The sequence below is a fragment of the Macrotis lagotis genome, chromosome 5 (genome assembly GCF_037893015.1).
Source record: "Macrotis lagotis isolate mMagLag1 chromosome 5, bilby.v1.9.chrom.fasta, whole genome shotgun sequence".
Classification (NCBI taxonomy): domain Eukaryota; kingdom Metazoa; phylum Chordata; class Mammalia; order Peramelemorphia; family Peramelidae; genus Macrotis; species Macrotis lagotis.
The window spans coordinates 160,389,829-160,413,853 of NC_133662.1; the positions used below are offsets into that span (position 1 = coordinate 160,389,829).

At 34.6% G+C, this 24,025-nt stretch overlaps 1 protein-coding gene across 1 annotated transcript in view; it reads left to right on the forward strand.

Annotated features, from left to right (window-relative positions):
- ADGB (androglobin) overlaps positions 1-24,025 on the forward strand; it is a 244,091-nt gene that overhangs the window by 4,145 nt on the left and 215,921 nt on the right. The window contains exons 2-5 of the mRNA XM_074187787.1: positions 12,960-13,122; positions 14,472-14,564; positions 17,320-17,391; positions 18,975-19,169. Coding sequence (XP_074043888.1) covers positions 12,960-13,122; positions 14,472-14,564; positions 17,320-17,391; positions 18,975-19,169 — 523 coding nt within the window. The remainder of the gene's footprint in view (positions 1-12,959; positions 13,123-14,471; positions 14,565-17,319; positions 17,392-18,974; positions 19,170-24,025) is intronic.

A 24,025-nucleotide genomic window follows, 5' to 3' on the forward strand; every position in this document is an offset into this window, starting at 1 on the left:
TACATTTACTTCTATTTTTTCAATTTTTGTTTTTGTTTTTTTAACAGATTCTTGTTGTCTCATGAAGTCATTGGTTTCTACAGACTCCATTCTTTTTCTTTGGGGGGGGGATGAATTTTCATCATTTACCTTTTACAACTCCTTTTACAATTGGTCAGTTCTATTTTTGAAAGAGTTTTCCATTTGACCAATTGAGGTTTTGAGATTTTTCTTTTTTGCATTTGCCCAATTATATTTTACAAGGATTTGTTTTCTTGTTGCAAGGTGTTCATCTTCTCTTGGGTTTCTTTTCCCAAATTTTCCAATTGACTTTTAATCTCCTTCCTGATTCTTCAAGGAAGTCTTTCTGTGCTGAAGACCAAATTATATTCTCCTCAGAGGTTTCATTCTAGGAATTTTTCTATGGGCCCCCCTTTTTGCTGGCATTTCTTCATTTTCCTAAGATCTTATGTTGGGGGGAGGGCCTGGTTCACAGAGGTTTGTGTTGGGCTCCCTAAAGGCTTTACTCACTTGGTTTAGTAACACCACATGGACTGGCCAGTAGGGTGTGCTAGAGGCTTTGCTCACTGAATGTAATATCTCCAGCTGGCCAGTAGGGGGTGCTAGAGGCTGGGACATACCCTCTAGCCCATCTGGCAATCCCCACAGTCAGTCCCACTGCCAACATCTCCACTCTCTAGTTGTTTCTCACAGCGGCTCCTACAGTGAAAGCCTTCAGGGCTGATCTCAGGTTAGCCCTGCTCTCACCCCAACCCACTGGCTCTCTGCTCTCTGTGCCTGGCTCACCCACAATTCCCAAAGACAATCGTGAGGTGGATCTTCTCCTATCTTATCTTTCTGGGTTTTGTCTATCGGGTTTCTATTAAGAAGTTTGCTTCATATTATACATGAGGGAAGATCAGGAGGCCTTAGCACAGGGCCTGGCTTCTCTCCACCATCTTGGCATAAGTGTAGCTCAATAATTTTTAAATTACTTCTCCTGTTTTCCAGATTGGTTGTTTTTCCAATGAGATATTACACATTTTCTTCTAGTTTTTCACTCTTTTGATTTTTTAAATTGTTTCTTGATTTCTTGCAAAGTCATCAACTTTCCTTAGCTCCATTCTACATTTGAAAGAGTTATTTTCTTAGTTTTTTAAATCTCCTTTTCCCAACTGGTCAATTCTGCTTTTTAAGGCATTCTTCTCCTGATTTGCCTTATGGGTTGCTTTTTTCAATTTGATCTATACTGGTTTTTACATGTTATTTTCTTCAGCAAATTTTGGATCTCTTTGACCAAGATGCTGACTTGGTTTTCATGATTTACCTGCATTTCTCTCATTCCTCTTCTGATTTTCCTCTACCTTCCTTCCTTGCTTTTCAGTCTATTTTTAGCTCTTCTATAGCCTGAGCCCAATTTCATTTCTCTTGGAGGCTTTGGAATATGTATTTTGATCACCATGGGACCAAAGTATTTTTCTATGGTCAGATTGATCATCACCTCCATGTTGCTGTTATGGTGAACAATGGTCTTCTGGTTCTGCTCATTATGCTTAGCATCAGTTCATGCAAATTTTTCCAGGTGTCTCAGAAATCCTATCCCTCCTGATTTCTAATAGGACAATAATGTTACATCACATAAATATACAACAATTTGTTCAGCCATTCCCCAAATGATGGACATTCCCTCAATTTCCAATTCTTTGCTATCACAAACAGGGCTGCTGTGAATATTTTTTGTATTTACCCTTTTTCACAATCTCTTCAGGTATAGACCCAGTAGTGGTATTGTTGGATCAAAGGATGTAGGATTTTATTGCCCTTTTGGGATAATTCCAAATTGCTCTCCAGAAAGATTGGATCATTTCACAGTTCCACGAACAATGTATTAGTGACCCAGATTTCCCACGATCCCAATTTCATCCCAAACCCAACATTGATCATTGTCCTTTCTGGTCATAATGGCCAGTCTGAGAGGTGTGAAGTGTTACCTCAGAGATGCTTTAATTTGCATTTCTCTAATCAGTAATGATTTAGAGCAATTTTTTTCATATGACTATGGATAGCTTTGATTTCCTCATCTGTAAATTGCCTTTGTAGATCCTTTGATCATTTGTCAATTGGGGAATGACTTTTTTTTTTTTTATAAATTTGACTTAGTCCTCTATATGTTTTAAAAATGAGTTCTTTGTCAGGAATATTAGTTGTTAAAATTGTTTCCTAATTGACTACATTTCTTTTGATCTTAGTTACAGTGGTTTTATTTTTTAATTTAATTCAAATTATCTAGTTTGTTATTTTTGTTTGTTTTTTTTTAGGTTTTTGCAAGGCAAATGGGGTTAAGTGGCTTGCCCAAGGCCACACAGCTAGGTAATTATTAAGTGTCTGAGACTGGATTTGAACCCAGGTACTCCTTACTCCAGGGTCAGTGCTTTTTCCACTGTACCACCTAGCCGCCCTAGTTTGTTTTTAATGATGTTCTCCGTCTCTTCCTTAGTCATAATCTGCTTCCCTTTCCACAGATCTGACAGGCAAACTATTCCTGATCTCTATGTTACTTATAATATTGTTATTTATGTCTAAATCCAATATCCATTTTGATTTTGGCATAGGGTGTGAGGTGTTGGTCTAATCCAAGTTTCCACTAAAATAATTTCCAATTTTCCCAACAGTTTTTACTGAAGAGAGAGTTTTTATTCCAATAGCTAGACTCTTTGGGTTTATCAAACAGCAGATTACTATAATCATTTCCTGCTATTGCACCTAGTCTATTCCACCTTCCTTATCTTTTTTAATGAGATCTATTTTTTGCAGCTGCTTTGTCTGAGATAAGGATTGCTACCCCTGCCTTATCACTTCAGCTGAAGCATAAGATATTATGCTCCACTCTTTTACCTTTAATATATATGTATCTCTCTCTGCTTCAAATGAGTTTTTTGTAAGCAGCATATTGTAGGATTAAGGTTTTTAATCCACTTTGCTATTCATATATGTTTTATGGGAGAATTCATCCCATTCACATTCAAAGTTATAATTATTAAGTCTTTATTGTCCTCATTGCTATCTTCCCTGTTTGTATTTTTCCCTCTTTACACTTTATTCATATTCCCCAGTATTTTGCTTCTGAATACCACTTCCTTCAGTGCATTTGTCCTTTTATATCCACCCTCTCATTTCTTTCTCCTTCCCCCTTCTTGCTTCCCTTCTGTTAATTTCTCTTTTCCTCCCCTCCCCCTTTTCCCTTTTAATACTTGAAAGGTGAGATAAATTTCTAAACATAATTCAGTGTGTGTGTGTGTGTGTGTGAGTGTGTGTGTTAATCCTTCTTTGTGCCAAATCTGATGAGAGCAAGATTCAGGCTGTTCTCACCTTCTCCCTTCTTTCCTTTCATTCAATAGGTGCTTTACCTCTCCATCCCATTCAATATCCTCTATCCTCCCATCTCTTTACTGTCCCTCCCTTTTTAAGGAGATACTGCTTTTTAATAATTCTATCAGAGTCATGGACAAGTCATGAGTTTCCATTGCTTCTGGCTAAATATGTGCTCTCCAGTAGGGCTGTAATTCTCAAGAATTATGAGAATCTTTCTCCCAAGTGGGAATATAATCAGTTTCATCTTATTGAATAGCAGTTTGTTTGCTTTCCCCTTTTTTTAGCTTTTCATATGTCTCTCGAGTCTACTGTTTGAAGTCCATTTTTTCCTCTTTAATTCTGGTCTTTTCATCAGGAAAAGTTAGAAGTCTCCTATTTCATTAAATGCCCATCTTTTTCCCTGGAATAGAAAGATCGGTTTTGCTGGACAGTAATTCTTCCCTGCATTTGAAGTTCCCTTGCTCTCCAGAATATCATATTCCAGACCATTTGATCTTTTAATGTTGATGTAGCCAGGTCCTGTGTATTCCTTACTGTGGCTCCCTGGTATCTAAGTTGTTTGTTTGACTGCTTGCAGGATTTTCTCTTTTATCTGCTAGTTCTGGAATTTTGCCAAAGTATTCCTTGGTGTTTTCATTCTGGGATCCCTTTCAGAAGGGGATTGATGTATTCTTTCAATAAGTATTTTGTCCTCTGGTTCCAAGATAGCAGGGAAATTTCCCATCACTAAATCCTGAAATATTGATCCCAGGCTTTTTTTTATCCCTAATTTTTTTCAGGAAGCCCAATGATTCTTAAGTTGTCTCTTCTGATTTATTATCTTGGTCAGTCATTTTTCTGATGAGGTATTTTATGTTTTCTTCAGTTTTATTTTTTTTTATTTTTTGGTTTCTTTAACAGATTTATGTAGTCTCCTGAAGTCATTAGTTTCCACAGATTCAATTCTTTTTTTTAAGAGAAGTATTTTCCTCATTTACCTTTTGCAACCTCTTTTCCAATTGGTCAATTCTACTTTTGAAGTAGTTTTCCATTTGCCCAATTGTGATTTTGAGAGAATTATTTTCTTTCCACACTTGTCCAATTGTATTTTTGAAGGATTTGTGTTCTTGTTGCAAGATGTTAATTTTCCCTTGCAAAGTGTTAATTTTCTCTCTAGTTTCTTTTCGCAATTTTCCAATTCATTTTTAAACTCCTTCCTAATCTCTTCGAAGAAGTCTTTCTGGACTGGAGACCAATTCATATTCTCCTCAGAAGTTCTAGATCTCTCTGAGTCTTTAAGGTAGTTTTCTATGCACCCCCCCCTTTTGCTGTCTTTTCTTCTTTTTCCTAGGATCTTGTGTTGGGGGAGGAGCTGGTTCACAGATGTTGGGTGTTGAAATTCCTAGATGTTTTGCTCCTTGGGTTTAGTACCTCCAAGTGGGTCTGCCAGCAGGAGGTGCTGGTTGTTTTCTCTGGAGTGTCTGAAACCTTGATTAGTGGCCCACTCCATAGGCCTGGGGGTGGGATGGGGGAGTAGCAGGATCCTGGTCATCCTGGAACAATGTGGACTGGGCCCTTGGGGCTAGATAGTTAATCTCCTTATTCTTCACTCTGCACTGAGGGGTGATCTGCTGGCCACACCTGGGCCTTGTTGGTAGAGTTCTCCTAGCTCATTTTTCTGGGTTTTGTGGAACTAAATTCTATTAAGAGTCTTGATTCCTACTAGTTCTGAGGGAAATGCAGGAGACCTTACAAAGTACAACATGGAAGCAATGTAAAGACTGACAAATTGCTCTCTGTGGGGGTGGGGGGGAGGGAAGTAAGATTAGGGGAAAATTGTAAAACTCAAAATAAATAAAATCTTTAATAAAAAAATTACTTATTTAAGGCAATGGGGATAAGTGACTTGCTCAAAATCACACAGCTAGGCAATTGCTAAGTGTCTGAGGCCAAATTTTACTCAGTTCCTCCTGACTTCAGGGCTGGTGCTCTATCTACTGTGCCACCTAGCTGCCCCCATTGAGCCACCTTGCTGCTCCCACTGCACCACCTAGCTGCTGCCACTGCACCACCTATCTGCCCCTGACATTTTTTCTTCTTAAGTAATGTGTACGTGAAACTATTCTAGATATTTTTTCCTATCTATCCCACTTAAAGGTGGAATGGTCACTTGTAATGGGCTCCCATCATTTCTTTTAGAACAACCTTAACTTTATCAGTTTCTTTGTCATTCCCTTTACTTATTGAGGAATGTTATTATTATGAAGGCAAGTTATGGATTTGTGAACCGCTCTGAATTTTTGATATAGAACTTCAACTTAGACGTTGAAATCTTCATCTATGCTATATCCTACCTCACAATCAAGTTTTTGTCAATGCCCAAATATGAAATCCAATTCTTTTTCCTCCTCAGTAGAGGGCTATACTATGCTCATTCAAACCTGGCCTTAGATAGCTGTGTGATTTTGAGCATGTCATTTAACCTCCGCTTTTGTCAGTTTCTTTTTTTTTAGATTATTCTTTTTTTAAATATTTATTTATTCTCTTTTTGTACAAATAATGTCTTTTATACATTAATAAAATATTCTTGTTCAAGAGTAAACAGAATACCCCCTCCCCCCACAAAATATAAACTTGCTTGAGCTATAAAGGGGAGAGAAAAAATTAAAATAAAAAAATAATAGTAATAATTGTAGGTAGTTTCTTTAGCACCTAACACCTAGGGTTGTTATGAAGAAAAAATAATAAAATAAAACACCTTTCAAATCTTAAAGCACTATATAAATGCTAGCAATATTATTACATTATGCTATGATATTGCTTATGTTCCTCTATCTTTGATGATTACCAACTGTTTTACGTCTCATGATTCTTTGTTCCCTTTAGCATTGAGGGATCCATATGATACATGAATTATCCAGAGCAGGTTCTCTACTCAGTTCATTAGTAATAGGATTATTGATTTAGTGCAGGAAGAAATTTCTAGTTCAATACTTTGAGAAAATTGATTCCCAGAGAGTTGACTTGGCTTGCCAAGGTCAGAGAAATAATGAGTAAACTTTGATAGTAGATCCCATACTCTTTTTTTACTGATCCATAGATGTACAGTATTACTCTACTTTCTCTCCAATCTGTTCCTTTTCAGAAAGTTATCTAGTACCATTCTAAACACAATCAATTTTAAATGATATTGTAAGGTTGAATGTATACTCTTATATTAAGATTTCTAAATTAGATTTTTGTTTCCTCTACAATTTATGCTTATTACAAATGTTCATCATGGGGTATCCCCCAGTGGGGGAGGGGGAAAGGGTGGGCGGGAGAGACAACAAATTTTTGTTAATTGCAAAAAAGATAAAAATTAATTCAGTTATTGAGAACTAGATATGATAAAATGTTTTCTTGTATATTCTTCCACATATATCACTTTTATACTTTAGAGAGAAAGAAAAGGGCATATAAATGACAAACTATGGGCCTTTGATATATGAAACACTTAAGTCAGGATCATTTACACTGTTCTTTCCTACTCATCATTCCCTATATCTAACCCGTTGCCAATTCCAGGCTAGCCAGCCTCCCAAAGTATCGTTTCTATTGTAATGTTTCTGCTGCTGCTGCTGCTACTATTTATTACTACCATCCTCTTTGAGATGCCTCCCCAGTCCCTCACCTTTCTATCCCAATCTTCATGCTGCTACCAAAATTATGTATAAGCATCATATAATTTCCTATTTGATTGAATATCTTTATTGCCTCTCCATTGGGTAAGGGATAGAAATTATACTCTTTAGTTTGGCATTTAGGTTCTCCATATTTTAGTACCAATCTTTCTTTTTCTAACCCATTGCCCCCCCCCCCATCCCCTTCTCCTTTTTTTCTTCAAGGACTCTCTTTTGGCCAAATTGTTCTATATACTATTACACCTTATCTCATTCTTACCAACCCCTCCCCTTTGTTCCAAAGAAGAAATGATATCTTCTACTTTGATTCTTCTTTGTCTCTTTCTTTGATTTCTCTTCCCTGTACTTAACTTATAAAAGGAGAGCTAAAAATGAATTTTAAAAATATATTAAGTGCTTATTGTATTTCAGGCACAGTGCTAAGTTCTGGTGATAAAAAATGAGCAAGCAAAACAATTTCTTCCCTTAAGGAGCTGCCATTCTAACAGGGGAAAAATAAATAGGAACTTGAGTTGGGAAAGTATAGGAAAAGACATGAGCACTAAGACCTGATCTGAAAATGGTCTGAAATAGCATGATGTCCTGATTCTGGTAAAGATGGAGTAAAGTAATTCATTTATCAAATCCAAGGGCTCCAGAGTAGAGTCTGAATTCAGTTCTGGGAAAGGGAAGAAGAAAAGAAGGAAGAATAGTAAGAGAAGGAGAAAGAGGAGAGGAGGAGCAGAGGAAGAAGAGAAATAGGAAGAGGAGGAAAGGAGGAGGAGGAAAGGAGCAAGAGAAAGAACAGAAAGAGGAGGAGAAATGGAAGAAGAGAAGGAACAGGGGACCTGGTTTGGAAATGGACATGGGCTTAACTCCTAGTTCTAGGACCTCTTAGGTAAGTCACTTAATATCTCTAAGTACCAGCTTCCTCACCTGTAAAATGGGGATTGTAGCACATATAGTAATGTCTCATAGAATAAAAAAAGTTAGAGCTATAAAAATGGGAGTTATATTGTTCTAACCTAATTATTTTTTACAATGGTATCTTTCTTTCTAGTTTGAGCTGAGTTCTCTTTAACATCATTTACACATACCACCTCAGGGATGAAAGTGTTAAACCTTGGTAGCATCTAATAAAATTGAGGGTCTATAGCAATATTTTGGAGAGCTTCTGGTCTCTTGGCATCATATGATCCTTCACAGTCCTCATTTAACTTATAGTTTCAGCTACTGCTCCACAGACAACTCATGAATACTCTGGGGCTTTAGTTTCTGTGGGTATCTTCCAACAGGGATGAAACCTTCCTGACTTTCTCTTTACCATCAAAAGCTCTTTGAATTTTACCTTTCAGTGATCCATCCTTTTCTTGTCCTGGCTTTGTAGACTTCAATGGCTTTGTTGCTTTAATCTTCTGTTGATTTTGGGGATTGGAGATGGGTTCTTTGGGATAGCTGCCTTAAAATCCTCAATACTTAGCCAGTGAACTTTGAGGCAGATATCAAGAGGGACCTGGAGTAGAGGAGTGTTAATAATGTTGCTCAGATCAACCTTCATCAGAAACAAACTGGAATGGGATGAATTCCTAGTCATGGAACTCATACTGTGGCTCAGTATTCTTCAAATTCAAAATATAGTCTATATCACTGTAAATGTCTGCTGCTTCCCCATGTGTATAAATTTTAGGGCATCACTAATATGGTAGTTAACTTTATCTGTTAATAGCTGGAAGGTCTCAGGTATCTTAGAACTTCTTTGGATTCCAACACAACTTTCATTGACTCTGAGGGCAACATTGTGTTGCTCAGCTTTTAGAGTCTTTTCTTCTGCCATACTAGAGTATGATATCTCTCCCAACTCCCTTTCCAGTGGTGGCACCCCCTTTCTTCAGTGATTCCCAACTACAGCTCATGTAGTAGGAGTCACCACCTCAAGCATCTGCTGCTGGATTCTGAACATCATCCTTTTTTCAGTAAGCCATTCAGGACCTCCCTTTCTAGAACACCACCACCATGAATGGACTGGATCTCTTTTCTTTCTACCATGTGTCTGTCACCTGGATCTGGACAGTAGGAGACAAAAAGACAAAGGTGTCAGTATGTGTTCCATCATAGTGTCCCATTATGGGTTTTGGGTCATCCAGTCTGGTTGTGTAATTCCTCTTGCCCCAGTGCAAAGCCACTGTTTGAGAACTGTCTCAACCCATTCCCCAGTGCCCAAAGACCTTTCTGTCTGTCTCCCTAGGGTACTTGCAAGCCTAAGGGATCTTGGTTGGCCAAGATCCCTTTTCTTCATTTTCCCAACAAGATTTGATTTGGTGCATTTTCTAGATTTTTTTTTTTATGGATAGAGGATTTTGACATCATTCCCTATCACTCCACTATCTTGACAACTGCTTGTTTCCATTTTTTTAGTTTTTTTTTTTTTGCAAGGCAATGGGGTTAAGTGGCTTGCTCAAGGCCACACAGCTAGGTAATTATTAAGTGTCTGAGGCTGAATTTGAACTCAGGTATTCCTGACTCCAGGGCTGGTGCTCTATCCACTGTGCCACCTAGCTGCCCCTGTTTGTTTCCTTTTTAATAAAGTATATTATTACAGAGCTATATATTCTAGTGATTTCCATCAAGTCTCAGTAATATCTTTAAGGAAAAACTTGCTTCCTCGTGTTAGGATCTCTAGTTTTTTCTGCCTACTCATTAATAAAAAAGTTCTATTCATGTTTTATTTTTACATTATAACTATTTCTATTATTAGAAGCTGTTTTCCCCTGGCCTCCATTTTGAACCTTTTAACAGAGAAAAAAATGAACAATCAGCACAACTGATATACTGATCCCATCTTGCAGTGTATGCATAATTCTGCCCTCCTTCCTTTGCTGAGAGGAAGGAAGAGTATTGTATTATTCTGTGCCTTCTAGTAGGACTAATATTGAATTTAGAGTTTGGTGTGTTTTTTAGGGTTTTTTCTGTTTCCATAGTAACTTTTTATAGTTAGGTTTTTGTTTTTTGTTTTTGCAAGGCAATGGGGTTAAGTGGCTTGCCCAAGGCCACACAGCTAGGTAATTATTAAGTGTCTGAGGTCGGATTTGAACTCAGGTACTCCTGACTCCAGGGCCGGTGCTCTATCCACTACACGACCTAGCTGCCCCTATAGTTAGGTTTTTTGCTGTTATTGTTTACTCATTTTGCAGCCTACTTCTTGACTTTGAACTTTATGTGTAGTTTGGACTTTGCTTTTGTGCTGCTGTTTCCACAGCTAGTTAGAGAAAGGTATGGTTACTGCTGGTGACTTTGTCTCTCCGTGTCTTTGCTCTGATATCATTTGGAAAAGAAAGGCCTCTGCTTCTTTGTAACTGTCAGCACTAATTTTTCTTTCTGTCCTGGAATTGTGACCTGAAAATAGGTATTGTCAATGGGGTTGCTAGTGCTGTGTCCAGTATTCCCTGTGATCTCTTTCAGACCAAGTTTTTAATCCCCTTACCATTCTCTGAGTTGAAGACTTTTGAAGCTGTTTGTAATACTGTCTGTGTATTGACCCCCACCTTGGTGTTACACACATCTCCTTCCAATCTCCTAAACTGTGTGAATCTGGAATAAATGTCTCACCCCAAACTTTGGTTTATTCTAATGCTTCAGAATTATTTGAAGTTGTTATTAGCAAAATGTTAAAAGAGCTCAGTGGGGTTGCTGTCTCTATTTTACTGAGGTTTGACTTCCTTTTAGTGTTTTTCCCCCCATGTATATTATTGCTATAGTTGTACATATTGTTTGCATTCTGCTTACTTCAGTTTGCAGCAGTTTTGTTGAATTCCTTACATTTAGTATTTCTTATTGCATGATAATCCATTGTATTTGACTACTTTGACTTGCTTAGTGGTTCCCCAGTCAGTGAATAATCATTTTGCTTGAACTTCTTTAAACTCATACAAAAAGGAATTTAATTATGTTGTTTTATTAGGGGATTTTCTTTTCTCTTTGACCTTTTCAGAGGATAAGTCCGGTAGTGAGATATTTGGACTGAGGAGTATGAAAACTTTAGTGATTTTTAATGTACAATTCCCAAGTTCATTCCAGAATACTTGGACTAGTTCACAACTCTTTCCTGCTAATATTTATCTTTGCCATTTTTCTAGATGTGAGGCAAAAGAATTGCTTAATTTGCATTTCTTTTATTATTAGTGACTTGGAGAAATTTGTTAATGTGACTTTTGATAGTTTTCATTTCTCTTTTTAAAAACTTCATATTCTTTGAATGTACATCTATTTGGGAATGTTTCCTGATCATGTGTGTGTATACATGTATGTATATGTATCCATATATGTATATATATATATATATATATATTTGTCTCAGTTTCTTATATCGTGGGTTTTAGACTTGTTTCAGTGATATGTGATTCAAAGATTTTCATACTTTATGCTATAATTATAATTATATTTTAGCTATATAGATTTTGTTCAGGGAAGAGCTTTTACCATTTTTTCATAATCAAACTCATCTATTTGTTTTTTGTGGTTTCTTCTAACCTTTGAATGGTTAAAAATCTCTCTCCCTTTCACAACTGCAATTGTGAAGTATATCTCCTCTAATTCTGTTTTTTTAAATGCTGATATATCTTAGGTTTAGATTTTCTTATTCACTCACAAATGATTGTGATAGTCATTCATTTGTCATTCATTCAACAAGCATTTATTAAATACCGACTATTTGCCAGGTACTATGATAGGCACTGGGTTTTCATTACTCCTAATGTCCAAATTAATATTAGTCACACCCTTGAAAACCAGAAATTTAGCTAGGAATTTGAGGTAGCAGTGGACAAAAAAAGAAAGATTATCTTTAGTGAATTAGAATAATTTTTTTACTCCCTCTAAAATGTAAGAGTTCCTTCAGTAATATTTTGTCCTTAAAAGAGAAAAAAAAGGACTTTTAAATAATTGCTATTCAGGCAATCGAAAAAGATATCCAGATTTTCTCTTCTTTCCACTATACCAGATAAATTGTTTGATGGTCTGTGTACTGGACTTGAAGTTAGAGTTTGTATTTTGGCTATGTCACTTGAACAAGGTGCTAAACCACCCTACTTTCTTTATAGGCAAAATTAGGGGGCTGAATAGTTCATCTCTGTGTTCTTCTCCACTTGTAATGTTTCATCTTCATCAATAAATCAGTAAACATTTATTAAGCCCTCAAAGTGGGCTACAAGCATTGTGTTAAACTCTTGTGATACAAAAGGAAGCAAAAGACAGTCCTTGACCTCAAGAAGTTTACCACAGTGGAGAGAAAGGATACAAATCCCCTTGAATTAAGATCAAAACATCCTTGGTTTAGAGATGAAAAAGAATTTAGATGTCCTCTAATCCAGCTCCATCTTTTTATAGATGAGGAAAATGAAGCCCAGGGATGTTGAGTAAGTAGTCTTCTGACTCCCAAGTCTAATCACTCCCCCTCCTCCCTGACTTCTAATAGTCTATGAATCTCTTAGTCACTGAAGTTAACTTTTAGGTAAAGACATATACAGAAATCAGTGAAAATATGAGACTGAAGTTCTGGGGAAGGGTTTTCCACTTACTCTAGTTCTGGGAATCATTTTCATAGACAGAAGTTATGAGAGTAGATAAAATTATCTAGATAAAGAGAGAGAAGATCAAAGTCAGAACTCTGACCAAGCCCCTGTGTTTTGTTAAAGGTCTTGGAAATTCATAAAAACATCGTATGACTTGAATCAGTAGAATTTTGAATTAATAAGCGGGTAATTATAGTGAATTAATAAACATATAACTACATTTATAGATATCCAATGACTTTGTTCTTTTCCTAAGGATTATTTTGAGTCTCTGTATTCTTAAGACTTATTTGAGTCATAATTATTCTTCTGATGTATGTATTTAAGTACAAAACTTTCAAAAAATATATCTTTATTTTCTGAGAGTTTCAAATGTTTTTATTTAACTTTCTCTTTCTAGTCAGTCATCTTTTGGGAGTAGCACACAGTCTGGTTTGACTGAAATAAGAAGAGGAAAATTCCCAATTTGGCCAGAATGGAATGAAGCAGATATAAATGCAGAAAAGTGGGATGGAGGTAAAGGAGGAAAGGAAAAAGACAAATCTGGGAAAAGTCCCATTTTAGTAAGTGAATATAAGCTTTCTAGATTTTCATTTTCAAGTTCTGTTAAAAAAAATTTTATGTCCTAAATACTTATTTTCTTGGTAGTTTGAAGCAGCCCATCACCAGGTTGCCATCAGAGTGATTAATTTTTTGAATTCATCTACTCTTGAAGTCCCTTTGAAATATTTCCATAGAATTATTTCAAAATCATCTAAAGTTTGGAGGAAAATTGTCTCGACGCTCACCTTGTACCTTGTCCTGCCTTGGTGTCCCCTGTGCTTAGTACAGTATCTGGAATGTAGTAGGTACCTAATAAATGTTTGTTAACTGACTAATAAAATAATAATTTCTTTAAGTATTTTCTTGCTTTCAAAAACATTTGTGACTTCTAGTTCAGGCTTCTAGGTTGAGCTCAGCATTCAAGCATGTTTTAGAACAATTTACTATTTAATAAATTTTATTTGGTAGTTTGTTTTTCTTCAGTTACATGTTAAAAAAACTTTTTTAGCATTTTTTTAAACTTTTTAAACTTTATTAGATGAAATTTAGAGCTGGGGGACACATTACAGTCTTTTTATTCTGACCATCCCCTCATTTTACAGATATAGAAACTGAGGCTCAGAGAGGTTAAATCATGGATGCCCAACTTTTTAAGCTCTTCTGGGCCATATAACCAGAAACTTGGTTTTTGTTGGCCCATAAGAGTTAAAAGATGGACACCTCTGGGTTAAATGATTTGCTCAAGGTTACATAAGTATTAGCAGGTAGTCTCTGTGGTACATTGGATAGAGTGCTGGGCCTGAAGTCAGGAAGACTCATCTTCCTTGGTTCAAATCTAGCTTCTAATACTAATTGTGTGACTCTCGGCAAGTCATTTAACCCTGTTTGCCTCAGTTTACTCCTCTGTAAGATGAGCTGGAGAAGAAAATAATAATAAATAATAATACTTCAGTATTCTTGTCAAGAAATCTCAAATGAGTAATGAAGAATTTGACATGACTGAAAAATGACTGAATAACTACAAGGGCAAGTGGTAAGTGACTGAAGGTTTTGTACTTAGAGTCTCTGACTTCCTTTTATTGAAAAGGTAGAATGTGGTAGGAAATTTCAAAGTTACAAAAATATCAGTAATTTAAATATTTTTCCTTTAATTTTTATTCATATGCTATTGATAATAAATGATGTAGTAATGCCCTTTTGGTTAAATAACTCAATTTGCCTATTTGTTGATTTTTGATTTTTGAAAACTCCTCTTTGAAAATCTCTGGATAATTTAATTGTCCTATCAAGAGAAATTTTCCTTTTTCAATGATTATTTATTATGTTTTTGTTTCCCTAATGTGTACCTTTGTCTTTTTACCTGTAATAGCATTTATTTGATGATCCTGAAGGGAAGATTGAAATGCCTTCATCCCTAAAAGTTTTTTCATGGAAACGTCCACAGGAAATTTTAATGAACAAGGTATAAAACTTTATTTTTATAACAAAGTGCATTCATCAATAACTTTGATATAGCATTAGAAATATAGATATAGTAATGATGATGATGATAGCTAGTATATATATATATGTATATATATATATATATATATTCATAACTCTAAAGTTTGCAAAGTGCATTACAAATAGTGACTTATATTATCCTTACAACAAACATGGGAGGTAAGATCCTACTATATCCCCACTTTATGGATGTGAAAACTGAGGCAAAAAGTCATTAAGTGTCTTGCTCAGGGTTATAGAGCTAGTGAGTGAGGTCACATTTGAACTCATATCTTTCTAATGCCAGACCTAGGACTCTCTCTATTGTGGTATTAAACTACCTCTAAATACACAAATTCTTGTTTTCTAGTGATAAGAAATTACATATTTTCCTCCAATATTCAATGTTTCCTCCAGTATTCTTCCAATAGTTAATATTCAATAACTTCACATAGTTAGTTACTTGATGTTTGAAAATTTTGAAATGCAGCCTGTTTTATTTTCCTTTATTGCTCCTATATCTTTCCTTTGTCTCAACTGCCAAGAAGTAGCATCAATTTTATTTATATTCTTGAGGGAGTTTTTAATGTCAATTTGGAAGGCTGATCTGCTGTCTTGAGGAGATGCCAGAGTGTACTTCTCAGGAGAATTCCAAGGTGACTTTCAGTCTTTTTTGTTTTATTATTATTTTTCCAGTGCTTATTAAAATTAGCTCTTTTCTGAGTTCCCATTCCATAAGTTCCAGTTTTGAATGCATCAGTTTCACTGTGCAGAGTAATAAAATACTAGTTTATTTGGTTGTAGCATGATTGCATGTTTTCTCCCAGTTAATAATTACATGTTATTTCATGTCACATTATATATCTTAGAAAGTAAAAAACCAAAGAAGTCATGAGGGACAACTAGATGGTTCAGTGGATAGTAGATAAAATCCTGGACCTGAAGTTAGAAATATTCAGCTTTATGAGTTCAAAGGTGGCCTCAGACCTTGACTTGGTTGTATGACCCTGGGCAAACACTTGTCCCTGTTTACCTCAGTTGTGTCATCTGTAAAATGAGCTGGAGAAGAAAAATGACAAAACAAATGCTAAAATAAAAACAAAAACTGAATGGGATCATGGAGAGTCAGACATGACTCAAAATGATTTTATAACAACAATATAAAAGAAATCATCTGATTAATCAGAGTGACATGGTAGTATTAGAATTTCCTCTGATATGTAGTTCTTTTAAAGCAACTATTAAACAATATTCCTGTCATAATAAATAATTATAAAAGGATGAAATTGCATTTTGTTCCATGTATCAGTTGGGCTTTAATTCCCCAAGATATTATATAAAAATCTCGGATGGTTTCTTGTAAAATTTCTTTGCCTCATTCCTTCTCCCAAGGTTTGCCTTGGGAATATCATAATAACAAGGTTTCATTTTGACTCAGGCACCACCCATTCCCAAGGTCTTCCTTTGCATCCAGGGCCATCTCTAGTTGTCCTGATCCATATCTCACCACTAGACCCAATTGACTCCAGAGGAGAAAGTGAAGCTAATGACTGTGTTTACTTCTCCCTCACTTAAATCTAGTTTTCTTGCATATCATGACTCATCTCCCTGATGTTTGAGAACTAAGGACAAACAGCAACATGTAAAAATTATAAAAACAGAGCCTCTTGACAGGAAAATCTTACTTCTTTTAATCAACCAATCAGCAAATTGGGTCTCCTATGTGCCATTAATCACCACCTCTTCCTGAATACTCAAACACTCACTAGCTCTATAACCCTGAGCAAGTCACTTAATGACTTTTTGCCTCAGTTTTCATGACACTGCTCTTTGGTCCATGGCCTGATAACTTCCTCTGAACTTCCTTATCTGCTTGGTAACTTCCTCTGAACTTCTCATGATGAGTTTATCCCAAACCTCTGTCCAGAGCTGTCTGTCTCTTCTTTCTTGGTGACTTCATTAACCCCCAGGAATTCAGTTATAATTTTTATGCAAATAATTTACAGATTTATATAACTAGACCTAGTCTTTCTCCTGAGCTTAAATACTGTTTTATGAATTGACTTTCAAATTGACTGATCTATATGAATCTTAAACTTAACATATCTAAAACAAAATTTATTATCTTTCCCTAAAGCTCACTATGGTTTCTAGTTATTAAATTGTTGTCAAGGATTGACATCCTTCTTGTCCATTATTCAGATGTGGATCTATTGATTGACTATTTTAAAATGAGTGGAAGTTAGTTTATATTAGCAATCTTTCATAACTAATATTATCAACTCCCTTTGGGAACTTTGAATGAGTCTAGATCTATGTTTTTTAAGAATAGACCATTGCTGCTTTAGACAGGAGAGTTCTTGTATTGGGTACCAAGAGGTTTTGGAAAATGTCCAAGGGCATATGGTTAGTTTAAACAGGGAATAGTATATGTACTTCATCTTTACAGACTTAAATGTTGGTCTTCTAGCCAGTATTGTCATTTGATTTTCTTTCCATTATAGATGAAAATAAAATTGATGTCAGATGTTTCCTGCATTACAAATTTAATTCAGGAGGCATATTAGATAAGTTTTTGTATTTTAAATTTTTGTCTTTATATAAACAGTTGATCAATTTCATGATGGCAAGTTGATCACTTACCATTGTCATTTTCCTATATTCTGATAAATATTAGGTTTAACTTTTATTGATTTTATGTTGTTAAATAAATTAAATTTTTAAAATTCTTTCAGACTCCTGTGGTAGTTAAAAATGAAACTTCATTTGACTTATTTGCAGTCAGTGGACATATACTCTGCAGTGAGGTAAGTATGTGTAGAGGAGAGGCAAACCATGTTTTTAAGTGGACTGACCAGTTTTGTAATTGAGTAATGAGGTTGGAAGCTAGATTTCAGAAGGCTAAAAAATTAAGTGAAAGGAGAGGAAGCAAAGACAATGAACATACATAACATTTTCTAGAAATTTGACTAAAAAAGGAAGAAGAGACAGAACAGTAGCTTCAGAGAATTGTATGGGCAAGTGAAGATTTTTTTCTTTTGGTATAACAGAGAGTTGGGTATAAGGCTAAAAATTCAAGTTCTTGTGTTTGTTTCACTAGTAAGCTTTATGGAAACACTAGCTCCTTTCAAAGTGGTCTTATTTATGTACCAATAAAGGAAATACAGTAAGTAGATGATTTATCACCATCTAATATCAACATTGGAAGAAGCACAAACAATTCTTATCCTACTGAAGGTATACAGGAGCATCATTTTTATATTTGAAACACAATATGCATAATTTTTATTAAACAATGCTGGGCAATCTTGTATTATTCTCATAATCTTTGGTCCAGGATATTTCTCAAACTGCCTAACTACAATAGAACAGTAAATCCTATCTCCAAAATTTAACTTGCTTAAGAAAAAATTATTATAGCTTCAGATTTGTTTATATATATCTGCCTTTCAAAATAGACTAGTAGGAAATCTTAATGTGCATTTAAGCTAATAGATAATTATTAGTGCTTGTAAAATGTACATGTTTATATATATATAATTGCAAAAGAAAACTAAGCCTAGTATTTAAATTGTATAAGTTACTAGACTTCTTTATAAAATAATTTCATAATTCAGTATATTACAGAGACATTAAATATTACTATTTTAATGAACATTCAATGGCATTTTTTCTAAGTTAAAATTTCTAATTTCAGATGTCTATATATACATACATGTCTCCCCAAATAAAATCCTATTTTTCTAAATTATTTTCTAAATACATTTGAAATATATTCAGAAAATTATGATTTTGTAAAAATAATGCATTATTTTACCTATTCTATATTAGTGCCTATTACATATATGTTTTTAGTTTTCATGACACTGGCTTTGTTTTTGTCTTTGATTTTTTTCCCAATTTTTAGCTTTACTTTATTACCATGACCAAAACCATCATTGTCCTCTTGTCTTTTGACTTTTCAGTTGTTTGATATTATGGAACACAGTCCTTTCTCTTGATTATTATATACATGTACTCATAATACATATATACAGTCATTATATATTATTTTTTCTAAATTGTAATTTTCTAAATGCATTTCAAATATATTTACAAAATTATGGTTTGAAAATTAGTATTTTATTTTGCGACATAAGTATGTATAGACATATCTAAACCTATAATAATTTTTCTTAATCACAGTTTAGAAAAATAACTATTATGACATATTAATAGCTATTATTTTTTAAATTGCAATTTTCTAAATGTATTTAGAAAGAATCCTGGACCTGATGTTAGAAAGATTCAACCTTATGAGTTCAAAGGTATAATTTAGAAAAATAGTATTTTAAATTTAGTAGCATTTCAATTTAAAAGTAACTTTTAATAACTTTTCTTTTGCCCTTAGGTGATGAGATGGATTGTCAGTGAAATACATTCAGTATGGAAGATACATAATGAAAATAATTTTGGCTGTCCAACAGATCCTCCTGTTCTAAATTGGAAACCCTGGGAACATATATATTCTTTGTGCAAGGCAGTGAAAGGACATATGCCTTTGTATAATAGCTATGGAAAATATGTTGTGAAACTCTATTGGATGGTAAGTTGATATGCATTAAAATATATGTAAAATATTTATCAGCATAACTATTGATGCAACTTGTATCATTTCATAGAGTAGTAGTTGTGTGGTTAGTGGCAAAGAACACTTCTGGAAATGAATCACTGATTTGATTCTCATTTCTCATCCTCAAACTCTGCCCTTCCCCTGCTATATATTCCTGCTTCTAACTGTGTTACTTAATTTAATTCGCTAAACTCTTGTTTTTTGTTAAATGTGGGCCTGATGCTGAGTGCTAACAATGAAATAGTTCCTGCCTTCAAGGAAATTGCATTCTACTGGGGAAAAATAGAAGGTCAATTGAGAAAAGAGTTACCATTAACAACTAGGGGAATTGATGAAATCTTCATGGACCTGGTGGCATCTGAACTAAACCTTGAAGGCATTGCTTAACTTCTCCTTTGTTGTACATCTCCAAGTCTCAGCTGAGATGACTTAGCACTTGAACTGATTCTTATCCTAAAATTATGAATTTATCTTCATAGTTCTCATACCTCCATTATTCTCTTATGCCAGAAACGGTTCACCTCTAATGCCTATGGAGAGTATAGGGCAATTTTAATAATAATGTTCTTGCCATTTATGCTGATTTTAGAATGTGAAAAATACAATTAAAATATAATATAAAATAAAAATATAATAAAAATATAATTAATATATCTTTAAACAACCCTTTCTTTAAACATTTAAGTTTGAAAGAATTATACTTTGAATCCATCTGAATCAGGTTTTTATTTTGTTCATTTTATAATCAAGACCAATCCATTTTTGTTTTTGTTTTTTTCAGAACATTTCTTTTCCCCTCATTGATTGTGCCTCTTCCTTCCTTCCTTCCTTCCTTCCTTCCTTCCTTCCTTCCTTCCTTCCTTCCTTCCTTCCTTCCTTCCTTCCTTCCTTCCTTCCTTTAAGGCATGGGGCTAAGGTGATTTGCCCAAGGTCACAAAACTAGGTAATGTATCTGTTAGATTTGAAATCAGGTCCTCCTGACTCCAGGGACAGGTTCTCTATTCATGGTGCCACCTAGCTGCCTCCTCTAGCTGTCCCCTTTCTTTTTTCTTTTTCTTTCTTTCTTTCTTTCTTTCTTTCTTTCTTTCTTTCTTTCTTTCTTTCTTTCTTCTTTCTTTCTAATTTTAATTCTCTCTTGTTATATACATTATTATCCTCTTTGATTTCTTTGAATTATCAATTGCATATTATATTTTAAAACAATCTCTTAATCTTACTTTTACTATACTTTTGTCTTTCCCTATTATCTGTGGTTCTTATAAGCAATGTATGAGTGGGATTTATGTCTTAATTTTAATCTTTTTTAAAGGAAAATTCAGATCATTATTTATTGAGTATAATTATTGCAAGCAATGCATTTGTTTTATTTTCTGTCATTTTATTATTGTTCTTTATAAAAGGAGTAGAGCATACTAATCTTATGTAACAATTTCAATTCTTAAAATAGCTAATGAAATAGGTTGTATTTTCATTTTAAACTGAGTTTTAACTCTTTTGTGGAGTCATCCAGTCCTTTCTTCTTTTCATTTTTCATTTCTGTTATTTTTTTTGAATGGCTATATTTTTGAATGACTTGCCTAAGGTCACACAGCTAGGCAATCATTAAGTGTCTAATCAGATTTGAACTCAGGTCCTCCTGACTCCAGGACTGGTGCTGTATCTACTGGGTCACATAGCTGTCCACATCTCTTTAGTATTCTTTTACCCTTTTGTGTTAATCATTAAAATGTCTATTTTTATCTCTATATAAGTTTTATTCTTTCAATTTCTTAGACAAAATTTTACAAATTGTCCTTATATCTACATATTAAATTCTAATAAAAGATATAACACACAATTTGTGTTAGTCATTTATGGTTGTCAGTTTTAGACATTCTTTTCCATTGTTTATAGTTGTGAATTTTTATTGATAAATTCTGTCTTGTTTGACTTAGGAGTGAATTCATCTTTTTTTCATATAATATGTTTACATTTTCTAGGCTTCTAATTTTTAAATTGAGAACTATTTTTAGTATTTTTGTCGTCTTTTGGATTTTTCTTTTGTATTTAAAAGAGATGTTGTTATTCTAATTGCTTTTATTATTCTAGTTAACTTTTCTTTAGGTATGCTGTCTTTTTTGTTTTGACTGTTGAAGAATTTTTCTTTGTTTCTTTTTTCTTTTTTTGTCTTTGTATTAGTCACATCATATAGGGTGTCAGGGAATGGACTGTACATGTCATCAGGTGGGGTCTTAGAACCATTTTGATAATCTAGCATTTAAAATTGGTCACTGTGTTAGTCCTCAGTTCCTGTCTCCTATTTTTAAAAAGAGATGAAACTGGGCCATTCTTATCACCTTTGATTGAAGTCAAAATTTTGTGGGAATTACCAGAGTTTTGGTTAGAGTGTCATAAATGAAGGTGGGGTGGCTTTTCCCTCTCCTCAGTCCTGTCTATCCAACATGGTAGCAAATTATCATAGGGTTTCTGTGGGATTCTAGGCTAAAAACACAGTAGTGAGGGGGCCTAGAGACTTAGGCCTGTGACTGGGTTTGAAATTTAGACATCATCACTGCTCTCTCCCTGTTCTCTCAGTTGAGCTCAGGCCACTTCAGTGTGGAAGAAAGGATCACAGTCCTTCTTCCTGTCATCTAATACAAAGTCAGGAGGTTGGAAAGGAGAGGATGGATTGAATTGCATAGGAGGCAATTCATTTAATCTAGTTCACTTTTGACTCTTAGACTAAAAGACAGTATGCTCTAGAGGCAACTTTTATCAACTTTTTATCCAGATCATTCCATTGATTTTCCTTTTTTTTCTGTGTTTCTATTTTCATTTCTTCCTTAATTATTCCTTGGGTGTTTTAGTAACCTTTCCTGACTGGTGAGGAGGTCTTGGAAGATACTTTCTCCCAGTTGTTTCCAAAATGCTTTACAATTATGCCCTCATTTATTAATTATAATGCCCCAAGGGAGTGCCATTATTATCCCCATTTTTACAAATAAGGAAAATGGTTGAGGGTCATATATTTAACTTTGAAAGGGATTGCAGCAGACTTATTATTAGACAGAACTTGGATCTCAACTCAGAGCCTCTGACTAAATCCAACACTATACTACTTTGCTTTATACACAATAGATGAAGACTAAACTAATGGGAAATAGATGAAATCATTCAGAAAAAAAACCAGAATTTCACAACTGAAACATACATCAGTGCCTGCCTAAGTCTGAAAAAAAGTGATCTGAAAAAGAATTATCACTACAACACATGCAAGAAATGGTCATTAACTATTTACTTGAATACTTCCACTTAGGGAGAATCTATTACTTTTATAGACAATTTATTACATTTTGGAATAACTAATTGTTAGGAAGTTTTTTCCCCCTTATAAAGTCTAAATTTACCTCTTTATCATTTCTAACCATTGTTAGAAATTCTATCTTCTGGGATCAAATACAATAAATTTTAATCTCCAGGGAGCAATACAAAGGAATTATAAGCCCTTCATTTTTGGAAGCTATTCCTCTCAGTGTAGCCCAAGACTTCCTTAGTTATTTTAGAGGCCATATAATACTTGTAATTTTAGCTGGCAATTCACTAACATTCTTGGATTATTTTTCAGATAAATTGGAGGCGATACTTTCCTTCCCTATACTGTTTATATAAAGATGATTTTTTAACTCAAGCATAAGATTTCATATTTATATACTTAATGAATTTTATCTTACCAGATTTAGCCCAGTATGCTAATCTTTTAGCAAGACTTTTTTGGATGCCTGTCAACTCTCTTATTTAATGTATTAGTTTTATTTCCTTGCTTTGTGTCATCTATAGATTTGATGAGAATACTATGTATTCCTTTATCTAAATCATTGATTAAAATGATATATGATACAAGAGATCTTTGGGACACTTCATGGGAGATGTCTTCAGGAGATTAAAAGCATTGGAGTGATAGTGATTGGTTTGAGCATTTAGGTTGGTGAATGTCTTCTCTGAGGTCTAGCTGAGCTCTGGTTCTTGTTACATTTCTTCGTTAATGGTAGTGGTCGTGGAAATTAGGGAAGTTTCATGCCTCCAAAATACAGATCACGTGGAATATACACTTATCTCCTAATTGGGTTTAACATGTGACTCCTTGGTCCTAAACACAGCCCTAGTCTTAGGAGACCTCATGTGGATGGTTGATAGTTGTGGACTGAGGTATGAAATACTGTTGACTTTGGCAAAACCAGGTGGATTAGGCTGTACCATTGGGTATTACCTGTAGCCCTCTCAAATGAAGATTTCCAACTCAACCCTGAAGCTAGCTAGGGTTAGAGCCCCATCTTCTTGTTAATGGGATATAAAATGGAGTCTTGGTATCAGCAGTATACCCCATTTTTAACCCTCAACCCATTTCATTTCCAACCAGAATTCAGTGACACAGGGTAATATAGAATGAAACTCATTTTAAAAATCACTGTAGTACAGAAGGAATTGCTAGCTCTGAAGTCAGAGGATCTAGTTTTGATATTTATTACCTATGTGGCTGTAAAAAGTCACTTCTAGATCTTAGTTTCCAAATATGGAAAATGAAGGGGATAGGCTCTGAGGTTTCTTGTGGTTCTGTGATCTTATGACAGATGCCACCAGGTTCTAGGGTATGGGAGATTTTGAATCCAATTTTTGAGGGGCCTCAAACATTTGAGTAATAGGAACTTATGTTCCCAAACCATATTGGGTTTCTTTGTTGTCTCGCTTGGTCAATTGGGAGAGATCCTAAGATGGTAAATGTACTATTACCTGGTTTTCATGAAGCTGAAATGAACTAGATGAAATTTGAGGAAATGTGATAAAAAGAAAGG